Source organism: Nannobrachium achirus (genome assembly GCF_963921795.1).
Source record: "Nannobrachium achirus genome assembly, chromosome: 13".
NCBI classification, from domain to species: Eukaryota; Metazoa; Chordata; class Actinopteri; order Myctophiformes; family Myctophidae; genus Nannobrachium; species Nannobrachium achirus.
In genome coordinates, this window is record NC_137833.1 from 3,381,012 (window position 1) to 3,404,887 (window position 23,876).

General features: G+C 41.4%; 1 protein-coding gene across 1 annotated transcript; it reads right to left on the reverse strand.

Annotated features, from left to right (window-relative positions):
- Positions 1-203: 203 nt before the first annotated feature.
- col19a1 (collagen, type XIX, alpha 1) lies at positions 204-23,633 on the reverse strand (the record flags this gene model as incomplete). Its single annotated transcript, XM_080740072.1, has 6 exons — positions 23,515-23,633; positions 15,054-15,128; positions 14,143-14,242; positions 2,686-2,809; positions 1,554-1,747; positions 204-354 (listed from the first exon to the last, which is right to left on the reverse strand). Exons 1-6 carry the CDS (start codon positions 23,600-23,602, stop codon positions 204-206), a joined length of 732 nt encoding a protein of 243 aa, XP_080596198.1. The 5' UTR covers positions 23,603-23,633.
- Between the last annotated feature and the right edge of the window lie 243 nt (positions 23,634-23,876).

Below are 23,876 nucleotides of genomic sequence, written 5' to 3' on the forward strand. Positions count from 1 at the left end.
GTTTATTTTTCAAGTGATGTCTCGCCCGAATGACACTTTGTCATCAAAGCACTAAAACCCCTATAACCTATACTTAGTTCACTGGAATCCCCCAGCCCTTCATATCAAGTGCGCTTGTATTTCTCTCTACACCAAATCTCTTGGCCAAAAACAGACGGTATATGCTCACAAACAACGAAAGCTCAAACAGCCAAACAGATTGTCTATTTCCGCAGAGCGTTCTCCTGGGAATAAGGGACGATAGCGTTCAGGTGGTGGAGCCGCTGACTTACGTCCACAGGCCGTCCATCCTCCACCCTGGTGGTGATGAGGGTCCGTCCCGTGGGGTCGATGCCGTCCTTCTCCTCCGTCATCCTGATGGGACGATAACCCATATTATCATTTAATTTATGGTGAAATCGTCCTCCGTCATGCACTGGGATCAATGGACCTTATTCACGTCCCGCCCACTCAGCAACGTCCTGGTGCTGACGTCATGCTTTGATGGGGAAACCCTACTAAAAGCCCATAGAGTTAACAAAGAAATCGCGAATTTAATGCAATTTCCGAATAGTAAAGTATAAAATACGGCTAGCATGATCAATAACACAAGATAGTAAAAGGCACAAAGCATTATAATTTACTTTACCGTTCGAAATAATGATTTGTTGGCTTTAAGTCCTGCGATTTCTGTGTTAGTTTACCCTTCAAAGTTGACATCAGCACCAGGAAGTTGCTGAGAAATTTGCTGCGTGAATAGGGTCTATTCACCTTTTATTTGCCGAACTGCATATCCGGTACCACCTAAACCCTCTATTGGTAAAATGTACTTATAATATACATACTTAATACAGTCTTTTCTTTCACTCTCTAACAAATGTCTTTGACAAAATAGCCGGTCTACAAGTGTTGTGAGCTTGTAGACCGGCAATTTTTTTTGACAAATGTCCCACCCCGGGATAATGGATGTTGGGGATATTTTGATTATCACGATTAGGGCATTCACCAAATATTCGAATATTCGAATATCACTATTCGATGTTGTTCCCGGAAGTCAAATAATCAAATAATATTGTTTTCTCTTTATATAGTTTATAAAACTTGGCTAGATAGGAAGTCATAAGAATGTGCTGTCAATGCCCCTGGTGGATGAATTTGTTAATGCTCTATACCAGGGCTTCTCAAACCTTTTTAGGCCGCGACTCCCAAAATAAACATGTTTGAACTGGGGACCCCCACCCTGACAAGCACTTGTAGCTATTACATTTAATGTGACTCAGTTCCGCAGATACATTTTGTGAAAATAGCAGATCTACATGCTCACAACACCTCAATATTGTGAAAATAGCAGATCTACATGCTCACAACGCCTCGCGATCGTCTATTTTCACAATGTTCGCCTCTTGCTTACTTAATATTTGACATTTTGGCCAGTCCTGTCAAACTATTTGAATACTTTGAGGTCGAATAATTCGAATACTAAAAGTCACTATTCGTGAATGCCCTAATCACGATAATATCGTAAATCGCGATTTCTTTGGTCACAATAATGGTGATAAGACATCCACCCCTACCTCCGTTCCACCAGCTTACAGTCCACGTAGATGGAGACCATGGTGCTCTGGACCGACAGGCCAAACTTGTGCCACTGGCGGTCGAACAGGACGTGGAGGTCGCGGCTCTTGAATGCCACGTGGACGCTGTTCTTCAGGAGGCCGTGGGCGGAGAACTCCACCGTCCTCTTGGCGCCGTCTGCGACCACGGACACCTGCAGGAGGAGGAGGAGTTGAGGAAGGATTCAAACAAAGGGCTTTTTGACCAGAAACACAAACTAAAAGGAGTAGTTCACCCCCCAAATGACTGTGTTTCTATTGATTACTTATGCCATGGAGACTTGAATTCAATAATATTTTTTGGTAATTTTCACATTCCTAAAACAAAAATAGGATTATATCAAATTTAATCCGGAATCAATTAGCCCTATTCACGGCCCGCCCACTCAGCATCCCCCTGGTGCTGAAGTGAGGTTTTGAAGGGTAAAACCCTGCTAAAAGCCCATAGAGTTAACACAGCAATCGCAAATTTAAAGCAATTTCCGAATAGTAAAGTATAAAATACGGCTAGCATGATCAAGAACACAAGATAGTAAAAGGCACAAAGCATTATAATTTACTTTACCGTTCGAAGTAATGATTTGTTGGCTTTAAGTCCAGCGATTTCTGTGTTAGTTTCCCCTTCTAAACTCACGTCAGCACCAGGAAGTTGCTGAGAAATTTGCTGAGTGGGCGGGCCGTGAATAGGGCTTATTGGGGTACATTTATTGTAATGAAATGATTGTCTTAGGAATGCAAGTAAAACAAAAAAATATGAACGAACTCAAGTAATCACTAGAAAAAAAAGTCATTTTAGGGGTGAACTACTCCTTTAATAAAGATTATTTTCAATAAATGTTGTTTGATTTTAACCACTTTGACGGCCCCATTTTGGGCATGTCATTGTAGGCAAAAAATATACAGTATATATAATTAGTTCATATTTTTCAAAAATGTCCGTTTTCAAATATAGCGGAAAGAGACGATTTACAAGGTCACACCGCGTCAAATTGTGACATGTTGTGATTTTGTAGATCTGATTTATTTTTAAGCTATTCATTGTACAACGAAGTATATATAGGGCTTAAGTGGTTAAAGGGTTCTGTAAGCCCACCTGAGTACCTCCTGAGTGGTCAAATATCTGCCAAAGGAACCATCTGTCTTTTTTGGTTGTTCTTCTCAGCCGGAAGGTGGCCACCAGGGAGTATTCATTTGAAATTCCATTTGGAAAAACTAATCTAGGGGTGAAAAAAATATCAAATCACAGTGTCATACAGGGTTCCCACACATTTTTACCAATTCATTTCCAAAAGTTTCCAGAATATTTAACCCAATTTCCAGGACTATAGAACAATAATTCAGCTCAATAACAAGTCACTTACTCCTATGCGCAGTGCCCAAAGACAGGAAGTGTATGGCAGTGGTTCTCAACCTTTTCAGGCCATGACCCCCGAAATAATCATATTTTAACTGGGGACCCCGGCACCCTGACGAGCACTAAGAGTTGAGGAATTTTGTATAACACGTTTCTATTGAAAAAATAGCAGATCTACATGCTCGCGTTGCGTTGTGAGGATGTAGATAGGCTATTTTCACAATGTCTGCCTCTAATATTTGACAATTTGGCCAATGTTTAATTTGTCATTTCAGAGGTATTAACACAATCAATAACCAAAGACGACGCATAGCTATTTTTTCCAGGACCTTCCAGGACCCTTGATCAATTCCAAAACTTTTCCAGTACTGGAAAAATATTTGTCTAATTTCAAAATATTTCCAGGAATTTCATGACCGTGGGAACCCTGGTCATAAAATTATTCAATTTCAATTCTAATCTCATAAAAACGGTGAATTCAGTACACAGAATAAATTCAGGTTTTACCTTGAGCGTCAAGAGAGAGCTGTTTATACATCCCCATAGCAACATGAACAATACGCTGTGTTTTGGGGCCTTGAGTAGCTTTTAGTGTCTGAACAATAAACCAGCCAATCAACCTTCGATGAATCGATAAAGCATTCCATTACGCTGCACAAAAGACACACACATAAATAAACATTTGATTTAACGACAAAGGTGATTCCATCCAACGTCATTAATCCATTTAGGCCTAGCTTTAGCTATTGAAAAATAGCAGATATACAAGCTCACGCAGTGCCGCGCTGCAAGCTTGTAGATCTGAAAATGCCATGCAAAATGCTGCTGCAAGCTTGTAGATCTGAAAATGCTGTGAAAATGTGTGCAAATCTTTGAATATATGTATTTTTGAAGCGAACGTTTGTAACTCAAATTTTGCTTCTGGATAGTCCCTGGAACTAAATATTTTGAGATCTGGGTCCGTGGCCAAATACAAATCATTTTGGGGGTCCTTCACATGAAAACGTTTGAGAACCACTGACATAGAAACATAGGTTTTTCAAAAAACCTTAGAAGGATTCAAAAGACAATTATAGAATCGTGTCAAAATCGGGTACGAATTTTCAAGATTTTTCAAAAATAGCAGATCTACAAGCTCGTATCTGCTATTTTTCAATAGTTAAAGCATAAAATAATAATACCCAATAATGTGTACCCGGTCTAAATTGATTAATTTCATACCAACCTCTTTAGCGTCGTAATAGTAATGGGTGCAAAATCAATGGAGTCAACCGTAGACCTCAAGAATTAGCATACATCAAATTTATAGAGTGCAACAGTCTCATTGCCCCTTCTCAACCCCCACCATCCTTTCATACTTTTTGTACTATTTTCTTTTTACTTTTCAAAAGACGCTTAACTCATTGAGTGCCAATCCCGAACTAGTTCGGCTTTATTAGCGTATCGTAGTGTGCCGATCCCGAACAAGTTCGGCTTTTAAAAAAAAAAAAAAAAAAAAAAAAAAAAAAAAAAAAAAAATTTTTGGAAAAAAATTTTTTTGAATTTTTTTTTTTTTTTTTTGGACCCCATCAAATCTGGTGAACATGATTTCAATCGCGATTTTGCATGTTCCACCCCCATACAACCCCATCTAACATACAGGGCAGCCATGTTTGTTTACATAACATGTAAAACATAATGGCGATTATCTCAAGAATGCCTGAACGGATTTCCAATCGGATTTTTTTGTTTGAAAGCTGTGAACAAACTGCACAAATCCACTCCAATGCAATCCAGGATTGCATTGGATTTTTTAGAGCTCATTCTTCTCTGTTTTTTCCCATGCATGAGGTGTGCAAGGTTTAATCATGGCTAAGTTGACGAAAATAAGGCTTCTAAAATGCTTGGTAGCCAATAGCTAACTTCAAGCTAACTTCATCCTCTTCCTGTACATGCACAAAGGAAAGTGTTCAGGCAAGTCATGGCTGCAGGGCTTCTGCATATACCTGCATATACCAGCATATCTCTATGGGATTTTCTCTGGTCACTGGGCGCCCTCTAGTGGTGAAAGGGGTGGCACTCAAAGAGTTAATTGGCTGAAACTTTAGGATTCTTCTGATGATATTACATTAAAGCATTAGCTTTATAATAAATCAAGTTCAGTAAAAAATAATAATAATGATGATGATGATAAGGTCACCGAGAAGCCTGTGTGTGTGCACTGCCTGGGGGAAGGAGAAAGAGGGAGGAGGGGGGGAGAGAGAGAGAGAGAGAGAGAGAGAGAGAGAGAGAGAGAGAGAGAGAGAGAGACAGAGAGAGCGAGAGACAGAGAGAGAGAGAGAGAGAGAGAGAGAGAGAGAGAGAGAGAGGGAGAGAGGGAGAGAGGGAGAGAGAGAGAGAGAGAGAGAGAGAGAGAGAGGGAGAGAGAGAGAGAGAGAGAGACAGAGAGAGAGAGAGACAGAGAGAGAGAGAGAGAGAGAGAGAGAGAGAGAGAGAGAGAGAGAGAGAGAGAGAGAGAGAGCGTCCTCAGACAGTTCGGAAATGAGTTTTGTTCCCCAATAGATCATCCCCTGTTCTCTTGGTAGCTTGATATCCTCCTAGATTGTGTGTGTCTTGAATTATTTTGAAACCGGTGGAAAAGGTACACAACCACAATGATAAATACGCCCAAGTTAACCGAGTTAGACCGACTACGCATTATTGTGTATCTTGAACTCAAAATCTTGAACATTTGTGCAAGTCTTCTGAATTCTGAATCCCTCTAAGGTTTATTGAAAAGGAAAAAAAAATCTATGTCGGCGGTGTTCAAACCTTTTCATGTGAAGGACCCCCAAAATGATATGTATTTGGCCATGGACCCCCATCTCAAAATATTGTATCAGGGACCCCCCAGAAGCAAATATTTGAGTTACAAATGTTCCCTTTTAAATATATATATATATATATATATATATATATATATATATATTCAAAGATTTCCTTTCAAAAATAGCAGATCAACTGTGAGCTTGTATATCTGTTATATCTGCTATATCTGCTATAACAGTTAAAGCATTCAATAATTCTAGGCCCTAAATGGGTTAAAGCTCCTGAAAAATCAAATGCTTTTATGAAAAGCAGAGAAGCGGGCGGGGGGCGGGGGAGGCTATTTGTGGCCCCAAGGGGCTAAATGGCTATTTCAGCCGCAATCCAACAGGAAAAAGAGTGGCAAGGCTATTTGTTAAACTGATTCATGTAAAAGATTCAACATAGAACATTTCCCGAGCTGTCTATGCATATAACATCAGGCAATAAATGTGTAACACAAACCTCATAAATAATAAGTGTCGAGAAATAAAATGTAAGACTTTCTTTTTTTTTTTAACCCTCAAAGACCTGGAACGTTAGATTTAAACAGCTTCAACCACTATTTTATGCTTTAACTATCGGTGCCGCGCTGCGAGCTTGTAGATCTGCTATTTTTGAAAAATCGTGAAAAATGTGTGCAAGTCTTTGAATATCTTTGACCCGACTTCTAAATCCTTCCTCTAAATCAGTGGTTCTCAAACTTTTTCATGTCATGGACCCCAAAATGACATTTATTTGGCCGCAGACCCCCCCCATCTCAAATACGCTGTTCCAGGGACCCCCCCCAGAAGCAGAGATTTGAGTTAGAAAAGTTTGCTTTGAAAAATATATATATTGAAAAATTTGCACACATTTTCATGATTTTTTTTCAAAAATAGCAGATCTACAAGCTCTTGTATATCTGCTATTTTTCAATAGTTAAATCATTCAATAAGTCTAGGCCTAAATGTCTTAAAGGACATCTCCAAGGGGCTGAGTAGTAAGTGAAAGATCATAATAAGTTTGAATGGATAGAATCCAGCAGCAGGTATTTTGCCGGATGCTATAAATATGTGCTGTGCTATGGCAGGCTCTTGGACTCGCTCGCACGGCAACCCTTCACAGGGTTCAAAAACAAGTATGCTCTCATTTCACAACACAGTGTGCCATGCTTGATCCCTGGGGGGCGGTGGGGGGGGGTGGGGGGGGGTGGGGGGGGGTGGGGGGGCAGAGTTCTTGACCCCGTCTTGACAACTATCCCTGCCTAAAACCACTACGCAATTGGCAGGTGGATTTTTGTTTTGAACACACTGTTTTTCTGAACTTTTGCAATTTGCAACAAACTCCCACTCAGTACACTTAACTCGTGGCTCTTTGCTGACATTCTGATCTGAATCCAAGATAGTTTTACCATTTATACAACCAGTCTGTCAGCCAAAAAATAAATAAAAAGAGAGTGAGAGAGCTAAAACTGAAATACGGTTTAAGAATGAATAGTTATGTAACCTACCAAATGTATGTTCATAATTGTAATATTGGACAATCTAAGGTTATTATGTGAGATCTAAAACTATCTAAGATGCAACCAATTCCGATGCAGTGGGGATAAACATGAGCAGAACAATAATATCCAAAAGGGCTTTCTTTACTGTCCATACAACTGACATAGTTATAGTGCCTTGGACCTACAGTAGCAACACTGAAGTAAGCACAGCAACATTAAACTCTAGTATGGCTATTGGTCAAACAATGCCCTCACAGATTTGTCTTAATATAAGATAATTTCACTATTTCATCATTTTCTGACCATTTTCGTTCCATTTCCTGAAAACTAAACGTTTTGGACATACAAGTTTTCCACCCGAAGTTAACACACGACATGCAATGGCAACTGCTTGCCTGTGACCATATTCCTTTCCAAAGAGTACATACCAAAGCAAAAACATACCAAAGCAAAACCAGCCCCATTAGCAGAGCATCTTCTTCTATTATCAAAATGCATGACCAACTATGATATCATCTACGGTATGTCAGGCTGAAACCGTGTATGTCCAAAACTGTTACTATTTCATTGGTTACACATTTTTACAACACAGAGACACACTTAACCACTTTCAACTTGGTATCCCATCCCTATTTTGGGCACACAAGATGATAAAAAAAATACAAAATAGCAGGTCTACAACTCACAATGCATTGCGATGCCAAATGTTGTGAGCTTGTAGATCAGCTACTACCCTACTAACATGGCACATATTGTACATTTCACTGTAACTTTAATAACAAGTAACTTTGTAGATTTTGATTATAATTACAAAATATACATCAACCAGTTAAGATACTTCTTCTATTCGAAAAAGGACGATCTACAAGCTCGGCTTGAGCTAATATGTGCATCATAGGCCCAATAAATCAGGTAATAAGAATGTATGTTTTTTGTCTGCATCTACACCCAGAATCACAGTTAATGTATAACAGGTGTAAACATGGAATAAATCAAAAAGAAATCTCATGACTGAAAATAGGTAATATCGTTCTAAACCTTACAGGTATGCAGCTGCTGAAGAAATCCCAGGTTGCGGTTTTAAACTTGGCTTTTATGACATTTCATTCGTGTTTATAGAAGATGCTTCTTCTGAACTTGTAATTTATTGCTACTTTGACCACTTCAAATACTCTTTCATCTTAAAATAACTAATGACAGCACCGTCCGCAGCGCGACGCGTTGTGAGCTTGTTCAGTGTAACATGCTTTCATAGAAGACTCTGGACGTGTTGTGAGCTTGTTCAGTGTAACATGCTTTCATAGAAGACTCTGGACGTGTTGTGAGCTTGTTCAGTGTAACATGCTTTCATAGAAGACTCTATGGACGTGTTGTGAGCTTGTTCAGTGTAACATGCTTTCATAGAAGACTCTGGACGTGTTGTGAGCTTGTTCAGTGTAACATGCTTTCATAGAAGACTCTGGACGTGTTGTGAGCTTGTTCAGTGTAACATGCTTTCATAGAAGACTCTGGACGTGTTGTGAGCTTGTTCAGTGTAACATGCTTTCATAGAAGACACGCTGTGTAAAGTAAACCCTACTGGAAACTGGCATATTGCAATAACGGTATCGGTCGAGTTGACCATGGAAAATTAAAGATGAACCGATACCATTTTCTCCTTGCCCATACCGATACCGATTCCCATACCCATAACTTGTTAGTATTTTTTTTTTTGTATTTCTGCTTGTGTTTGACATGATGTAGAGATACTTGTTGCACTAACTAGCATTGACTGTTATGGTCACTTTGATTTGGGCACTGTATTATTGATAGTTGTGCTTTAGGACACTTTATGTATATATATTTATATATATATATATTATTTGTTCCCTTTCTTGTTGTACCTTGCTGCTCTTACTGTACTTACTGTACTCTGTACTCTGTTCTTGTTTTTTCTTTTATCTTTTTCATACGTCTCTGTAACTTTGTAAATAACCTTATACTGCTGTGCTGCCTCTGGGCAACTGATTTGCCCCCTTGGGATAATAAAGGTATCTATCTATCTATCTATCTATCTATCTATCTATCTATCTATCAATCTATCTAACTTGCATATCGGCCGAAACAGGGTACCAATCCGATACCATTGTGTAATTTAAAAAATATCTACTGTGGACAGTGGTTCTCAAAGTGGGGTCCAGGGACCCCCAGGGTTCCTTGAGGGGTTTCCAGATGGACCCTTACAAGTCTGTAACTATGAGAATGTACAAACGGAACTAAATGGACCCTTATGGGTCCATTTGTACACTCTCTGAGTTATGGGGCACCTACGGTCCTAGAACAGCTAGATATAGATTCTAGGATATAGGATATAAAGAATCCATTAATAATAGTTAAAGTGCAGCTCCAAGTTAGTAAAATAATAATGTAAATTGCACAGTAAGAATATAAAACAATAGTGCAACATAATTTCCAAATATTACTGTAAATGAAATCTCATCATGTGATAAATTAGGTGGTATCGGTATGGCATAGACTGGCATACTGGCCGATGCTGATACCAGCATTTTAGGCGGTTTTGGGAGCTTTTCTGTGGTATTGGTATTGGAAAGTTTGGAACTCTAGCCAAAATGCCAATATTGTTACGTGCATCTCTAGAAACATATAACGATGCTACCAACTGCCAGCATATCAACTCCTCGTTTTTCGCAAAGCAGCTGACCTCTGGACCACTACAAATGACCTCTGGACCACTACAAATGACCTCTGGACCACTACAAATGACCTCTGGACCACTACAAATGACCTCTGGACCACTACAAATGACCTCTGGACCACTACAAATCAAATGACCTCTGGACCACTACAAATGACCTCTGGACCACTACAAATGCGTTTCTAATGAGAAAGACTGAACATACATGATAAGAAGAAACTAAAAGTGCAAGCACTTTCAGACTTCAGTTGGCAGAAAATGAATAAGTGGGGTTTGCACAATAGCAGAATACTAAGTCAGATACGTTGCTTGCAGTAAAGCCCCACAACACTAATCTCCTGATGCAGCACTAATACACCTTTAAAGCCACAGATGGAGAAACAAATAACACAAAAGTATCGCAGACTCCACTGCCTCAGCAGAATTTGCTCAATCCAAACGCTCCCTTTACACCTCGTATTAACGGCTATCTTAGACACGTACTATGCGACTTTGAGCTTATGCTGCAGTATAAAAATACTGCATCCGCAATGCTTTGTAATCCTGTCACCATGAAACACATCAGATGGCGCTCAGAGACATGTCGTGTGAACAGAACACTGCTCCATTTCTAATCCACACATAACAACAATACCAACGGAAATTAACAACTTAAACCCTAGCATCCCGATAGTCTGGGGTCGACATTTTTGGCAAAAATAGCCAATCTGCAGGCCCATAACGCATTGCGTTGCACAAAAACGTTTTGAACTTGTAGATCGGCTATTTTCGGCATAGATATTTGATGTAGAGGAATGTAAAAGGGGACCTAGTTCGATATAAACCCCTGGGGGACTCTAATCAATGCAGCATATAGGGCCTAAGTGGTTCAGATATGTTCAGTCATTTGTGTGGAAGTGTGTTCAACTCTTGTGTATGTATCAGTGTGCAACGCAACTCGAGAACAATGTCATTTACCCATGTGGTCGCTTGCTAACGCCTTTCAAACGGAAAGAATGGAGAAGCCACTGTTCCGCTGCCAATGTTTTGAAATAATCAATCCAAATTGGGTACTGCAAATTGTACGTTGTCTTAACATCTTGCTGACATCAAAATGAGAATAATACATTTGCATTTTCTGCGAGAGTAACATATTTATGTGGATCTTAAGAGATAGACGCCGTGTAAACACAACACGGATAAATCATTATCATGCATGGGATCTTGATACGTCGAGACACAAGGTAATGCCAAGGTTAAAAGTGGCCCAAAATATGTCTGCGGGGATAGACAGCTACACGGCAATTTATTGCCGTAATAAACACACAAGTTCCAATGAAAAATCTCCTGGGTACACTTCCCTCCGAAACAAGTTCCAACTGAGTGGAGGCAGCTCTTAGAGAGCGGTGTCATAATACATATTGTGCCAAGGAGGTGACAGAACATTAGCCAGATGTAGAAAGTCGAGCATCTCTCTACAACATCTTGAGAGTAAAGTGAGAGATGTTTCAGAGGCTGTGGAAGGGGCAGAGGGGGCCCCTCACTCCAGGCACTTGCCTTTCCGTTCCCTCCCCCAGCTGACATGCAATATCGTCTGTTAAAGCACTCAGATAATTGGATATGAGGGGGATCGCACTCTCTCTCCACTATAATCGCCTCGTCGTCAGCAGTGTCCTTTGAGCAACCAGCAGCTCCTTGGACATGTGGGCCGGGACGGCCAGACAGCGGGTATACGACGGCTGGAAGTGGAGTAGGGTGCCGTGGGCATCCGGGACTGGCTTGAGTGAATAGGGAAATAAATCACTAATCATTTGACCCAGAGATTCTCTCCACTAACCAGAGCAGGAGAGGGGACACTAACACCATTTACAGTCGTGAGTGTTACACAATTAGACTAATAACATCCTCCCTTCCCCAGAGTATTGTAAATGGTGCATTTATATAACACCTTTATCCAACGCGCTCTACAATGTGCATTACTGTACTTTCACCCGTTCACACACCGATGGTACCTTGTAAAATCATGCACGGTACAGACCTGCACATTTGGAGTTCAGTGCATTCATTGCTCAAGGACACTTCTGCACTTAGACGGGAGGAGGTGACTGGCTATGACTATCAGTCACTGCCACCCTTTTTGTCAAGCATTTATGGTTTATGGAAGCCACAGGTGATTCTGCATATAACTAATAGGCCTAAAACAACCTTCAGTAGCGTAGAGCACTGTGTCATAGATCATGAGATCAAGGTTGTCATATCGCAGCTCCAGGTGACCAGGTTGTCAAGAATGTACAGACAGCTTTGTGTGTCATTTTATGTAGCGCAGTGGTTCTCAAAGTGGGGTCCGGGGACCTCCAGTGATTCCCAGGGGGTCCCCAGCAAAAATGATATGAATGTATATAAATGTATATTATAGGGGATCGACCGACTTCGCACATCGGCAAGGACTAGAGGGAGTGCAGTGGTAAATAAATGGTAAATGGTGCATTTATATAGCGCTGTTTATCCAAGGTGCTTTACATAGATTGTGCATTACATTCACCCATTCACGTGCACGTTCATACACCGGTGGCGGAGGAAACCATGCAAGGCACCAACCTACTCCATCCATCCATCCATCCATCCATCTTCACCCGCTTATCCGGAATCGGGTCGCGGGGGTAACAGTTCCAACTGAGACTTCCACCGGGAGCAATTAGGGGTTCAGAGTCTTGCTCAAGGACTCTTCGACATTAACTCAGGGGGAGCCCGGATTCGAACTGGGAACCCTTCGTGCTCTAATAACGGTTTCTCTACCCCTGAGCTATGCCGCCCCCAGTGCCCACTGCCCGCCATTGAGTCGTTCGGATAAGTGGTTGTCCAGAACCACCGATCCGACCGATAGGTCCATATATAGACATGGATATCCAGTTGTCCAGAACCTGCCGATCCAACCAATATGCCCATAGGCCTACAGTATATCTGAATGTCAATACAAAGGGTTATGGCAATACTGTATACTAATGACATCAGGGATCTCCATACCGTATATGGGCATAAAAAAGGACACGGACTGACAGATACAGAGATCTCCATAAGTGGGCATAAGAGGAACACAGGTAGACAGACAGATACAGAGACCTCCACATATGGGCATAAAAGGGACAAGGACTGAGAGATAGAGTATAGAAAGCTCCATAAGTGGGCATAATAGGGACACAGGTAGACAGACAGATTACAGGGACCTCCATATATGGGCAGAAAAGGGACAAAGCGGGGGATCTGCGGTGCGACATACAGTAAGTGACGGTGTGTGGGCAAAAAGTTTTTTTTTGGAAAAATACAAATATTCTCTTCTCGCACAAAATATTTTCAAATAGAGGTCCGCAGCTGAACACACATCACTGTACAGCCGAACCATTGCTGTAGCGTTCCAAATATCTCTGCCTCATTACTCCAGCTTAGGCATTGCTCATAATCTTCCTTCCTTCTTTTTCTTTTTCTTTTTTTTTTTTACAAAACTCAGTATAATTCACAGAATATTAATTCCGTCCCAAGTATTCCCTGTCTAATGGCCGACCTCACAGTCCCTTATCAGCCAGAGCAGATGGAACGTCTCTAAAGCATGGTCTATCCGTGTTACATCATGTTCAACACGCCACCAATCGCCGGCAAAGATTGCAGAGTTTGTGAGTACATGCAGAGTAGCTTTTCAGTGTTATTCTAGTATCTTAGGATCAGAGCGCCTCTGCGGGGGCTGGTTATTCTTTTGGATTAGTAATCACTGCTCCAACTGTCTGCACCGCGTGGGCACAGGCGTTTCGGGCACAAAAACACTGAGCTTCTCGATTGTCCCTGGCCCTCGATCATCATGGAATGCCTCCCTGTTTCTGTACAACAGCTGCATACATCCAGGCGTGCTCGCAGAACAGTAGCCATTCTGAGATAGCATGCACAGGAATTACTTACCAGGGAGAGCTGTCAGGCATACTTTATGAGATATCCACAACATGATAAATAATCTGGCTGTAGCATCTGTAGTGAGATGCACCCAGAGGCTGCTGTAAACAATAATAAGTAGCACACAAACACACACGCACGCACGCACGCGCACGCCCGCCCGCCGACACACACACACACACACGCCCGCCCGCCCACACACACACACACACGCACACACGCACGCACGCACGCACGCACGGTACGCACACACCCAACACACCAAACTACTCACTCGGTTGGCTTAATGAGCGGACTGCTGCCCAGACGAAACGATGGCCTGTCCTCTGTGACCGTTCCGTTTCTGAGAAGAAACTTTTCTGTGAGATCAAAACCTGCAACCAAGATTACAAGATGTCAGAAGATTTAACCCATTTAGGCCTAAAATTGATTGAATGCTTTAGCTATTGAAAAATAGCAGATATACAAGCTCACAGCGCGGCACCGAGTGCCGCGCTGCGAGCTGGTAGATCTGCTAAAAAGTCTGAAAAAAGTCTGAAAAGTCTTGAAAATGTGTGCAAATCTTTGAATATATGTATTTTTAAAGCGAACGTTTGTAACTCAAATTTTGCCTCTGAGGGGGTCCCTGGAACTAAATATTTTGAGATGCGGGTCCGTGGCCAAATACATATCATTTTGGGGGTCCTTCAAATGAAAAGGTTTGAGAACCACTGACATAGTAGTCTCTCAAGAACAGACTAACTGAGCTCCAGTTAAGTGAAAAGGTCCTTTTCTTTGACAATGGCTGGCCAGATTGCTGACATAGAAACACAGGTTTTTCAAAAAGTCTTAGAAGGATTCAAAAGACACTCATAGAATCGGGTCAAAATTCTAATTTTCACGATTTTTCAAAAATAGCAGATCTACAAGCTCGCAGCGCCGCGCTGCGAGCTTGTAGATCTGCTATTTTTCAATAGTTAAAACACAAAATAATGATACATAATAAAGTGTACCCGTTCTAAATGGGTTAAGAAAAGATTGATTGAGGAATATTGCAAATGCCTTGAGCAAGTCATGGTACAGCAGGTCAAACAAGGTGATGAGAAAGTGACAGCTATGCATTGACCGATGAGATTGACACTGGCATGTGCAGTATTTCAAAGTGAACTATAATATATTAGTATGAAATGAAGTGATTACACTTACCAGTAATTTGTAATGGACGATCTAAACTACTGGAGAAGCGGCGGTCCTCTACTGTCAATGCTGGACATGAAATATCTACAAAACAGAGACATAATTTGTTTGCCAGTTTGAATGACACTGCAGCAGTAGTAGAGCCACATTACTGTACATCAAACCTTCTGAAATGACAAACTGTCCAAGCAGTACTATGAACAAAGAAATCGCAAACACAATTGATTGTGCACCTCTATTACAATAGAGGGTATGCACGTCCACTGGGACCCGCCCCCCTAATCTAGACTGAGTGGCAAAACATTGAGCAGCATGGAGCATTGGAGTTTGGAAGTGCTAGTTGCAAATCATTCAACGGCCCTGCATACCACCTGTTTCTAAATTGCACATAATGCAGGAGGCAGCAGGATGTTGTGTTGTAGAAAACGAGTGCTTCCAAACTCTGAAACAAAAACCTGCACAGAATGTCTTGACAGAAAGTAGCTCATAACATGACTATGGTGGATTTTTATGAAACAAAAACTTTGCAGATAGAAAGAGGATAATTCAAGCTTTCAGTACAGCTGCAATGTTGGTGAGTTAACTTTGTTTAATACAATCGGATAGGACTTTTCTGTTTGGATGTATGGGCTGTCAATGGCAGAAATGTGTTTTTTGCCACTCAGTAGGCATTCCCATATAACTTCCAGCAACAGTGATGTCACACGCATACCCTCTATACAGGTTCTAAACTTGAGCCCTACTGTATATACTTCTTCGTATGATGACCAGCAAAAATAGCCTGTCGTTGTTAAGACATTTTATGACAAATTTCCCCTATAATAACATGCCCGAAATAATAGCAATGGCAGGTGGTTAACAAATGACAAATCACAAATAGAAGTCTTGATCATCAGTTTACATGGCTTTTGGGAGAGCGGTCGTCCATCTTTTTTGACCGTCCAGATTAGCAGATTTTGGAGCAATGAGCTGTTTGTACAATTAGACCAGGGGTTTTCAAAGTGGGTGAAAAAAAAAAACGTTTGGGAAAAAAACATTTGGGAACCCCTGGAATAGACCATGGACGGTTGTAACACTTTTTGTTCAAACAAGTACTGTACTGTGTATATCCATGCTAATGTGTGTGCTATACTGTACTTCTCAAACTTTGATATAAGATGCCCATACAGTAAGTAGCCTGCCCCAAATAGCGCACCAAATAGCATCATTTGTACAGTACATCCTGAAAGATCACAGGATGAGTGAATAAAAACACAGATAGGTATTATTCAACACGCCACAGTGTACTACTTTTACTCCTTTTTCTCCCAGTATAGTTATGCCAATTAATCCTCCCCACACAGATCTATGTCAGGGGTGTTCAAAGTGAGTGACGGGGCACCCTGGGGTGCCGCGACGGCAGTCCAGGGGTGCCGCGAGATCATTTGATAATATTTGGAATTTATTTGGACACAAAATATTTAGTATCATTTTAAACTTGAAGTACAATGTTATTTTCAGTCAGTTCTAACCAAAATGGCTATTATCTCAACGTTTTCCTCGCAACATAATCACTAAAATATCATCACTGTCAGGCAGAAACCTCGCATCTCCAAGTTTCAAATGTGTACGTCTTTTGGTAAAGCAAAGCCCTGCTTCATAATACAATACCGTCACACAAAACTAGAGAAAACAGCCGATCTACAAGCACACAACGCCGTTGTGTGCTTGTAGATCAGCTGTTTTCACTAGTTTGTACATTTTATAGATGACTAGCCCTTACCCGTTCAAAGATATGAGCTCCGAAATGATGTGCAGTGTGTGGGTTATGGGGTGTGCACTGTGCACACAGTATATGAGGGATGGAAAGTAACTTTAACTGGTGCTTGCATGATAATATGTAGGAGCATCAATGTAAGAAATACCCGTTTCGTTTAATGGCTATAGAGATACTGTTTACCGATCTGCATGATTTTTGGACAACATCTGTAATAGGGCCAGACACCCCCGCCCCCCCGCCTGTGCGCGCACACACACACACACACACACACACACACACACACACACACACACACACACACACACACACACACACACACACACACACACACACAGAGAGAGCTGGTTAAACATGTTGCCTCATGCTAGATGCAGAATAGATATAGATACACCATAAAAATGCTAATATACGGCATATGATTTGTGAAAGTGACAAACAGGCTTCACAGTTATGTCAGGTGTGTTCATATGCTAATGGTGATGCGATTTCAGATCAATTGCTCCAGCCACTGAGGAGAAACGCTGTGACAGACACTCACTCAGACAGACAGACAGACAGACACTCACTCAGACAGACATTCGGAAAATTATATGTTTGATACAAAATGAACGGTTTTGGACATACAAGGTTTCCACCCGACAACGACGATATGCTATAAATATAAGGTGCTGGGAGTGAAAATTATAATGTAGGGGTGCCTCGGATTAAAAAGATATTCATGGGGTGCCCTGAGACAAAAAAGTTTGGGAACCCCTGATCTGTGTTGCCGCTGCTGTGGTACAGCCCTTGGCCCTATAGTCCTCCCATTCAACACACCCCACTAACCCCAACGCCCCCCCCCCCCCCAACCCCAGCTTCTCTGCCCCCAACACGGCCAATTGAGTTTGTACAGAGACTACAGACGCTTTCCAAAACCGTAATGCATTGATTGATTGATTGAAGAATTTATTAGAAGTTTGCAATAGAAAAAAGTACAGTTTCATGACAGTACAAATCACTGGTACAAGGTCAACTAAAAGGAGATCCTAGAAAGCCGAGGCTTATTTCCACAGGAACCACACTTTAAGTATCTCATATAACATTGAAAGACAGACGGATAGAACATAGTACTTTATCTAGGAAAATATCAGTTTCATATGCATAATATCAAATACAAAGGCAGAAAAAAAGCATGGGGGCTTAGTCTATTTACAAGTCACGGGTAGCAGCTGTCTGAAGGTGACTTTTCATACCAATTATGAAGGAGGCTAGGGATTTGCTCTCCTTTAAGGCTTGTGGAAGGGCGTTCCACATGTTGATGGTATAGCAGGAGAACGAGTTAGAGCCTTGTTTAGTGTTAAATCTACGCTGATGATGATTAGTGGAGCTGCCTCTGGTGTTGTGATCGTGAACATCCTTGACCTTTAAGAAGTAGTTTGTCAGGTACATGGGTATCTTGGAGGTGTAGTGTATCTTGTACACCAGGCCCATTGCAAGATGCAGCTACTTTGAGCCACCCCACGCTTTCGTGGTGATGAACGGTAAGGTGGGTCTGAGGAGGGAGACCAAGCACAACCCTAATTAGTTTGTTCTGGGCTGTTTGGAGCTTTAACTTTAAGGCAGCTGGGGCTGCGGTGGATTGGAACCCCTACTCTCAGCAGTGATTTCTATTGTAAACATCTACAGTATGTGTTTTGCACTGACTGTTGTTTCTATCCGTTGGTTCCATCTGTCTGTCATTCAATGTTATATGAGATACATAAAGGTTTCCTCCTGTGTACATAAGCGGAAAAGCTTACTAGGATCTTTTAGTTGACCTTGTACCAGTGAACTGTACTGTCATGAAACTGTACCTTTTCAATCAATCAATCAATCAATCAATCAATCAATCAATCCATCTTGTCTCTGCAACACCTGAGTGCCTCAGAATGTAAAGTTATTAGCTGATGTTAGTTAGGGAGGGGCAGAGGTGGGTCTGATATGACAGATGTACTCTGCTGAGATTGAGAATCATCCCTATGCTAGTCTAGAGAAGTGGGTTGTCTGAAATGTCACATGAAAAACACAATGTAAATATTACACATTTGAAGCCCTTTGGGTGCTATTTAACATTATATTGTTCAACAGGGGGTCTGGGACCCCTAGGGGGTCCTCATAGTTACTACAGGGGGTCCTCCAAAACTTTGTGTGATAGAAACCTTTTTTTTTCTTGAGAACTTTAGCTAAAAATAGCAGATCTACAAGCTCACAACGCCTCTGCGCCTGTCCTCTGTGACCGTTCCCTTTCTGAGAAGAAACTTTTCTGTAAGATCAAAACCTGCAACCAAAGATTACAAGATGTCAGAAGATTTACATTCTTGACATGAATCCAAAATAAACTGATGATTGTGTCGTCAAACGATGAAACTATATGGAATATATGAAAAAGGTTGTGGGGGTCCCTGCTTCATCTCTCTCTCAACTAAGGGGTCCTTGGAGTGAAAACGTTGAAGACCCCTGGTTTAGACAATTAAAGAACAGATAACAGAGCACTCTGGTGGCACGGTGGTAAAGCAGCTGCAGAATGCTACAACTAGTCATCCCCTGGGCAGCCATTAATGAACACAGCACCACATTGATGCATCAAACTTGACCACTTAAACCCTAAATACTTAAGTTTGACCAGGGCCTTCCCACTACTGCAAATCCCTTCACTGAAAATAGCCGATCTACAAGCTCACAACGAGCTTCACGATCGCCTATTTTCACCAGAAACAGCCGATCTACAAGCTCACAACGAGCTTCACGATCGCCTATTTTCACCGAATGTTCACCTATTTATAACATGCCCAGAATATGGACGCTACAGTTCATGTGGTCAAGCAAAGAGACTGCTGATTCATATTTTATGAGTGACACCCTTACCTAGAATACTGAGTCAAATAACATGAACATCAGCCACATTGCACACATAGACATCAAAGGGGGCTTGAGCAACTGACCTTTTGTCCGTCTGTAAAAAGTGCCCAGACCATGAATGCCGTTTTTACTATGGTGAAAGAAACCATACCTGAAGGTAGCATTCAAGCCTTGTTTAAACTCTTAGTCAGGGGATATCTTAAAAAGTCCTGGAATAAATTCCTTACCAAAACATTTCTTCACCAATGTGTTTGTAAAGGTGTCTAGTAACATATCTAACAAAGACTGAAATTCAGTTTCCCTAGGAAAATCTTTTTTTACAGCATATTTTTTGGGAGTGATTTTTTTCCCCCTATAGCATAGTGTATAGTGAGTGAATGAGACCCAGAATTACCCTAGCTGTCAAAGATTTTCCTAGGGAAACTGAATTTCAGTCTTTGTGAGATGTGTTACTAGACACCTTTACAAACACATCGGTGAAGATTTATTCCAGGATTTGACACTATTTCTAAAGATATCCCCCGACTATCTCCTGAAATTGATTGCAGCATCTTATGTTGAAAGAATTGCCCTCTCTGTGTAGCAATCCATGCCGTTACATCACATCTCCAGTATTCACTTGATTATGCTTATAGGTTAGTGTGGTGTCAAGCACCGAAAATAGCCGATTCTTCTATTTTCAATATTTTCAACAAAAGGCCCTTTTAGAAAGTTCAGTCCCAGTCTCTCTAACATTCTCTGCAAGTCCCTGATGAACATCATTTGAGGTTTTGAGCCAAACTGACTGAGTGACTTCTGTTCCTGCGTGGTCTGCTGGTCACAGCTAATACACCGCATTACGTTTGTTTTATTTTTGTATACCTGCAAATAACTTTTGATTCTGGTTGCTGCACGCAGACATGCCAAGCTTCTCCTGTGACGTGTTTAATGTAAATCACACCTCCATCCATCCATCCATCCATCCATCTTCAACCGATTATCCTCCGGAATCGGGTCACGGGGGTAACAGTTCCAACTGAGAATTCCAGATTTCCTTATCCTGAGCAACTTCCTCCACTCCCTCTGGGAGTATACCGAGGCGTTCCCAGGCCAGTCTGGAGATATAATCCTTCCATCTGGTCTTAGGTCTGCCACGGGGTCTCCTCCCAGTGGGACGTGCATCGAGGACCTTCCTAGGAAGGCGCTCGGGGGGCATCCGTACTAGATGCCCGAACCACCTAAGCTGACTCCTTTCCAAGTGTAGGAGCAGCGGTTCTACTCCGAGTCTCTCTCGGGTGACTGAACTTCTCACTCTATCTCTAAGGGAGATACCAGCCACCCTTCTGAGAAAACTTATTTCGTCCGCTTGTACCCGAGACCTTATACTTCATGACCCACACTTCATGACCATACCTCTGTACCTCAAATTTCAAGTGTAGCTGGGCTGATGAAATTCATTTCCAGTGCAGGTTTCAAGGAGCTCATTTCAATTCACCACATAAACAGTACAAGTGCAAAAGAAAGACATTTTGTGCTCGAGATAATATGGTCCGATCCTTTCCCCCTGTTTTATAAGGAGAATAAAACTATTGTATCACATTTGGGTAGATAAATATAGCCTAATACAAATGCTAATCTAAATTTGGTCAAACTGAGGCTATTCTTTTTGGTTCCAGATGCAAGCTAGTAAGCCTTAAAGGAGTTTTCTATTGATTACTCACTCCATGGAGACTTGAGTTCAATAATATTGTTTTGTATTTATCGCATTCCTAAGACAAAAAAAATGATTATAGTAAATTTACCCCCATTGATTACGGATGTGGACCCGAATGCATTTGCAACGTAACTAAAGTATAATACTTTAACTTCCCATTTAGCAGTATCACAATGACTCTCACTTTTCAAGATAAAAAGAAAATACCGTGACTTGGCCAGGTTGAGAGCCATTACAATGTTACAGGGACACGACGTTATTTCCAGACAATTATTTGCTTCTTTCTTTCTTTTATCTCACTTTGACTTTGCCCCGTACTTCTTTTGTTTGAGAGTTTAAACTAAACTCCCCAAAGTCAAGCTGCGCAGGAGTCGAGTCTGCTCAGAATACACTAATCAGTGTCATAGTGGGGTTGGGCCTTCTGTCACACACATAGACTGTAGAAAAATATGGACGAAGCGAAGCCATTGGTTTCTATGCAGCGCAAATGGCCCTTTCTACCCCTTAGAATGAGTGTCGCCATCATAAAATTGTAAAGGCATCAGAGATGCTATTGGCTGCCAACGGTCACGTGCAACGCAGGGATACATGGGAGAATGTGGTCGGAGCCTCCCGAAATACAGCACACGAAGAAGAACACAGCCGTGGTATCAGTTTAGTTGGCCACGCCCCCCCGCAACTTTATCATTTATTTTAAAATACATTGGACCACATTTCGACAAAACGAATATGATGGTGATTGAAAGGCAATTTTTAACTAGCGATAGGAACCATACAGTATTCATGAAAATGTTAATTAAGGTTAGAAAACGAAAAGGGGAAAATGAATGGGATCCAATGGAGGGCAATTCTTTTTGCGATCGGCCGGGGGGGGAAAACAGCGCAACTAGCGGCCAATCATAGGAAGTTTTACTTCCGTATTGGAGTCATTTTAAATCGGCAGAACTATGCCCCTGGTCACACACCGGCACTGCAGTGCAGAAGCCAATTCAAGGAACTCAACCTCCTTCCAGGGTCACTACCGGTGTGTCCAGGCTGTCCAAGGCTCATAAAAGTATTCATGGTGACGTCCCTACATTTTTAACTAGTTTGGGTTTTTTGTTTTAAACTTATGTCAGGGAGGCACACAGTATCTTCACAAGAGTCAGCATAGCCAATGCCAACCCCAGGCATGATACATTTATTTTAAGAAGTACTGTTTTTTTTTCTTTTTTCTGTTTCTATGGTTTCTAGGGCTGGATATGGCCAGCCTGGAACTGCTAAACTTGCCATGTTAGTAAACGTGCCACAATTAACAATAATGCATTGCACCTGTGCAGCTGACCTACGGAACCTGGGAATATACCATTAGCCATTCCTAGGGATGCGGTATCGGTACTCGTGGTATCGGTACTCGCCCCGATACCGGCCTATTTTGCGGTATCGGTACTCGTCCGATACTGCTCACAAAGCGCCCGAGTACCCTGTGTGTTCCGCCACTTCGCCTTTCTCTCTCTCTCTTAAAGTATCAAAAGTAAAAATACAAAATGTTTGAGCATAGTAGATCTAGAAGATCATGCACAGTACAGGAATTTCCATGGGCTAAACCTGAAAAAGAAATTGAAATGTGTGGCAGTTGTGCCATGTTCTGGGAAAGCAATGCAATTTAATGTGTTATATACAGCCAGAAAGTGAGGAACATCTGATAAAAAAAATATATAAGTACTCGTACTTGTACTCGGTCAGCAAAAAAGTGGTATCGGGACATCCCTAAGGTTCTTGTTGGAAACAATCTTTTATGTGCTTCTCGATGGATTAATTAAATTAACTACTAATTTGGAGAATGTTTCAATATTCAAACTTGACTGTTGGGATAAGATACTGTAGCTGTGTGAATCAAGCAGTTTATATTTTATTTTAGCTTATTTTAAACCATGTAATTGTGTAATGTTGTTTTTCATTTATTAAAGCTATGACTTGGCACACGTGGTTGTCCAAACCTTGGTACAAACCTTTCTGGTATGATTTGTGGGTTATTTGCAACTAAATATACGTATGCACACCCTGCTCTATACATGTCACCCATAACAATATATGTGTCTCCCTCTAAACAAAAGTATACCTTGACGGAAAATATGGTGACAGCAAAAATACATACATACCTGTTCTGTCATTCACTGTCATTCCAAAAGTGCAGGGAATGGAATTCAGAGTCCAAAGGAAGGCAGTCCATTGTAGCAAGTTACTCATGTCTTGTCTGGCTCTAGAAAGCAGGCTCCCTGCAAACCTGGATACAGATAAAAAAAGAAATGCACACAGATCTTAAGCAACAATAGAGCACATCTGATTAAATTAAAAGATAGCCAAAGATTTAGCCCGCCGGAACGCCAACTGAAACAAATGTGTCAAACTCATTTATAATCTCATGATCTTACTGCATGCATGGATAGCTCTAGGTTACATACATCTCAACCTTATCTAAGTCAAGATGCCGTTTGAGCAATTAAACCCTCTACCTGCTTCG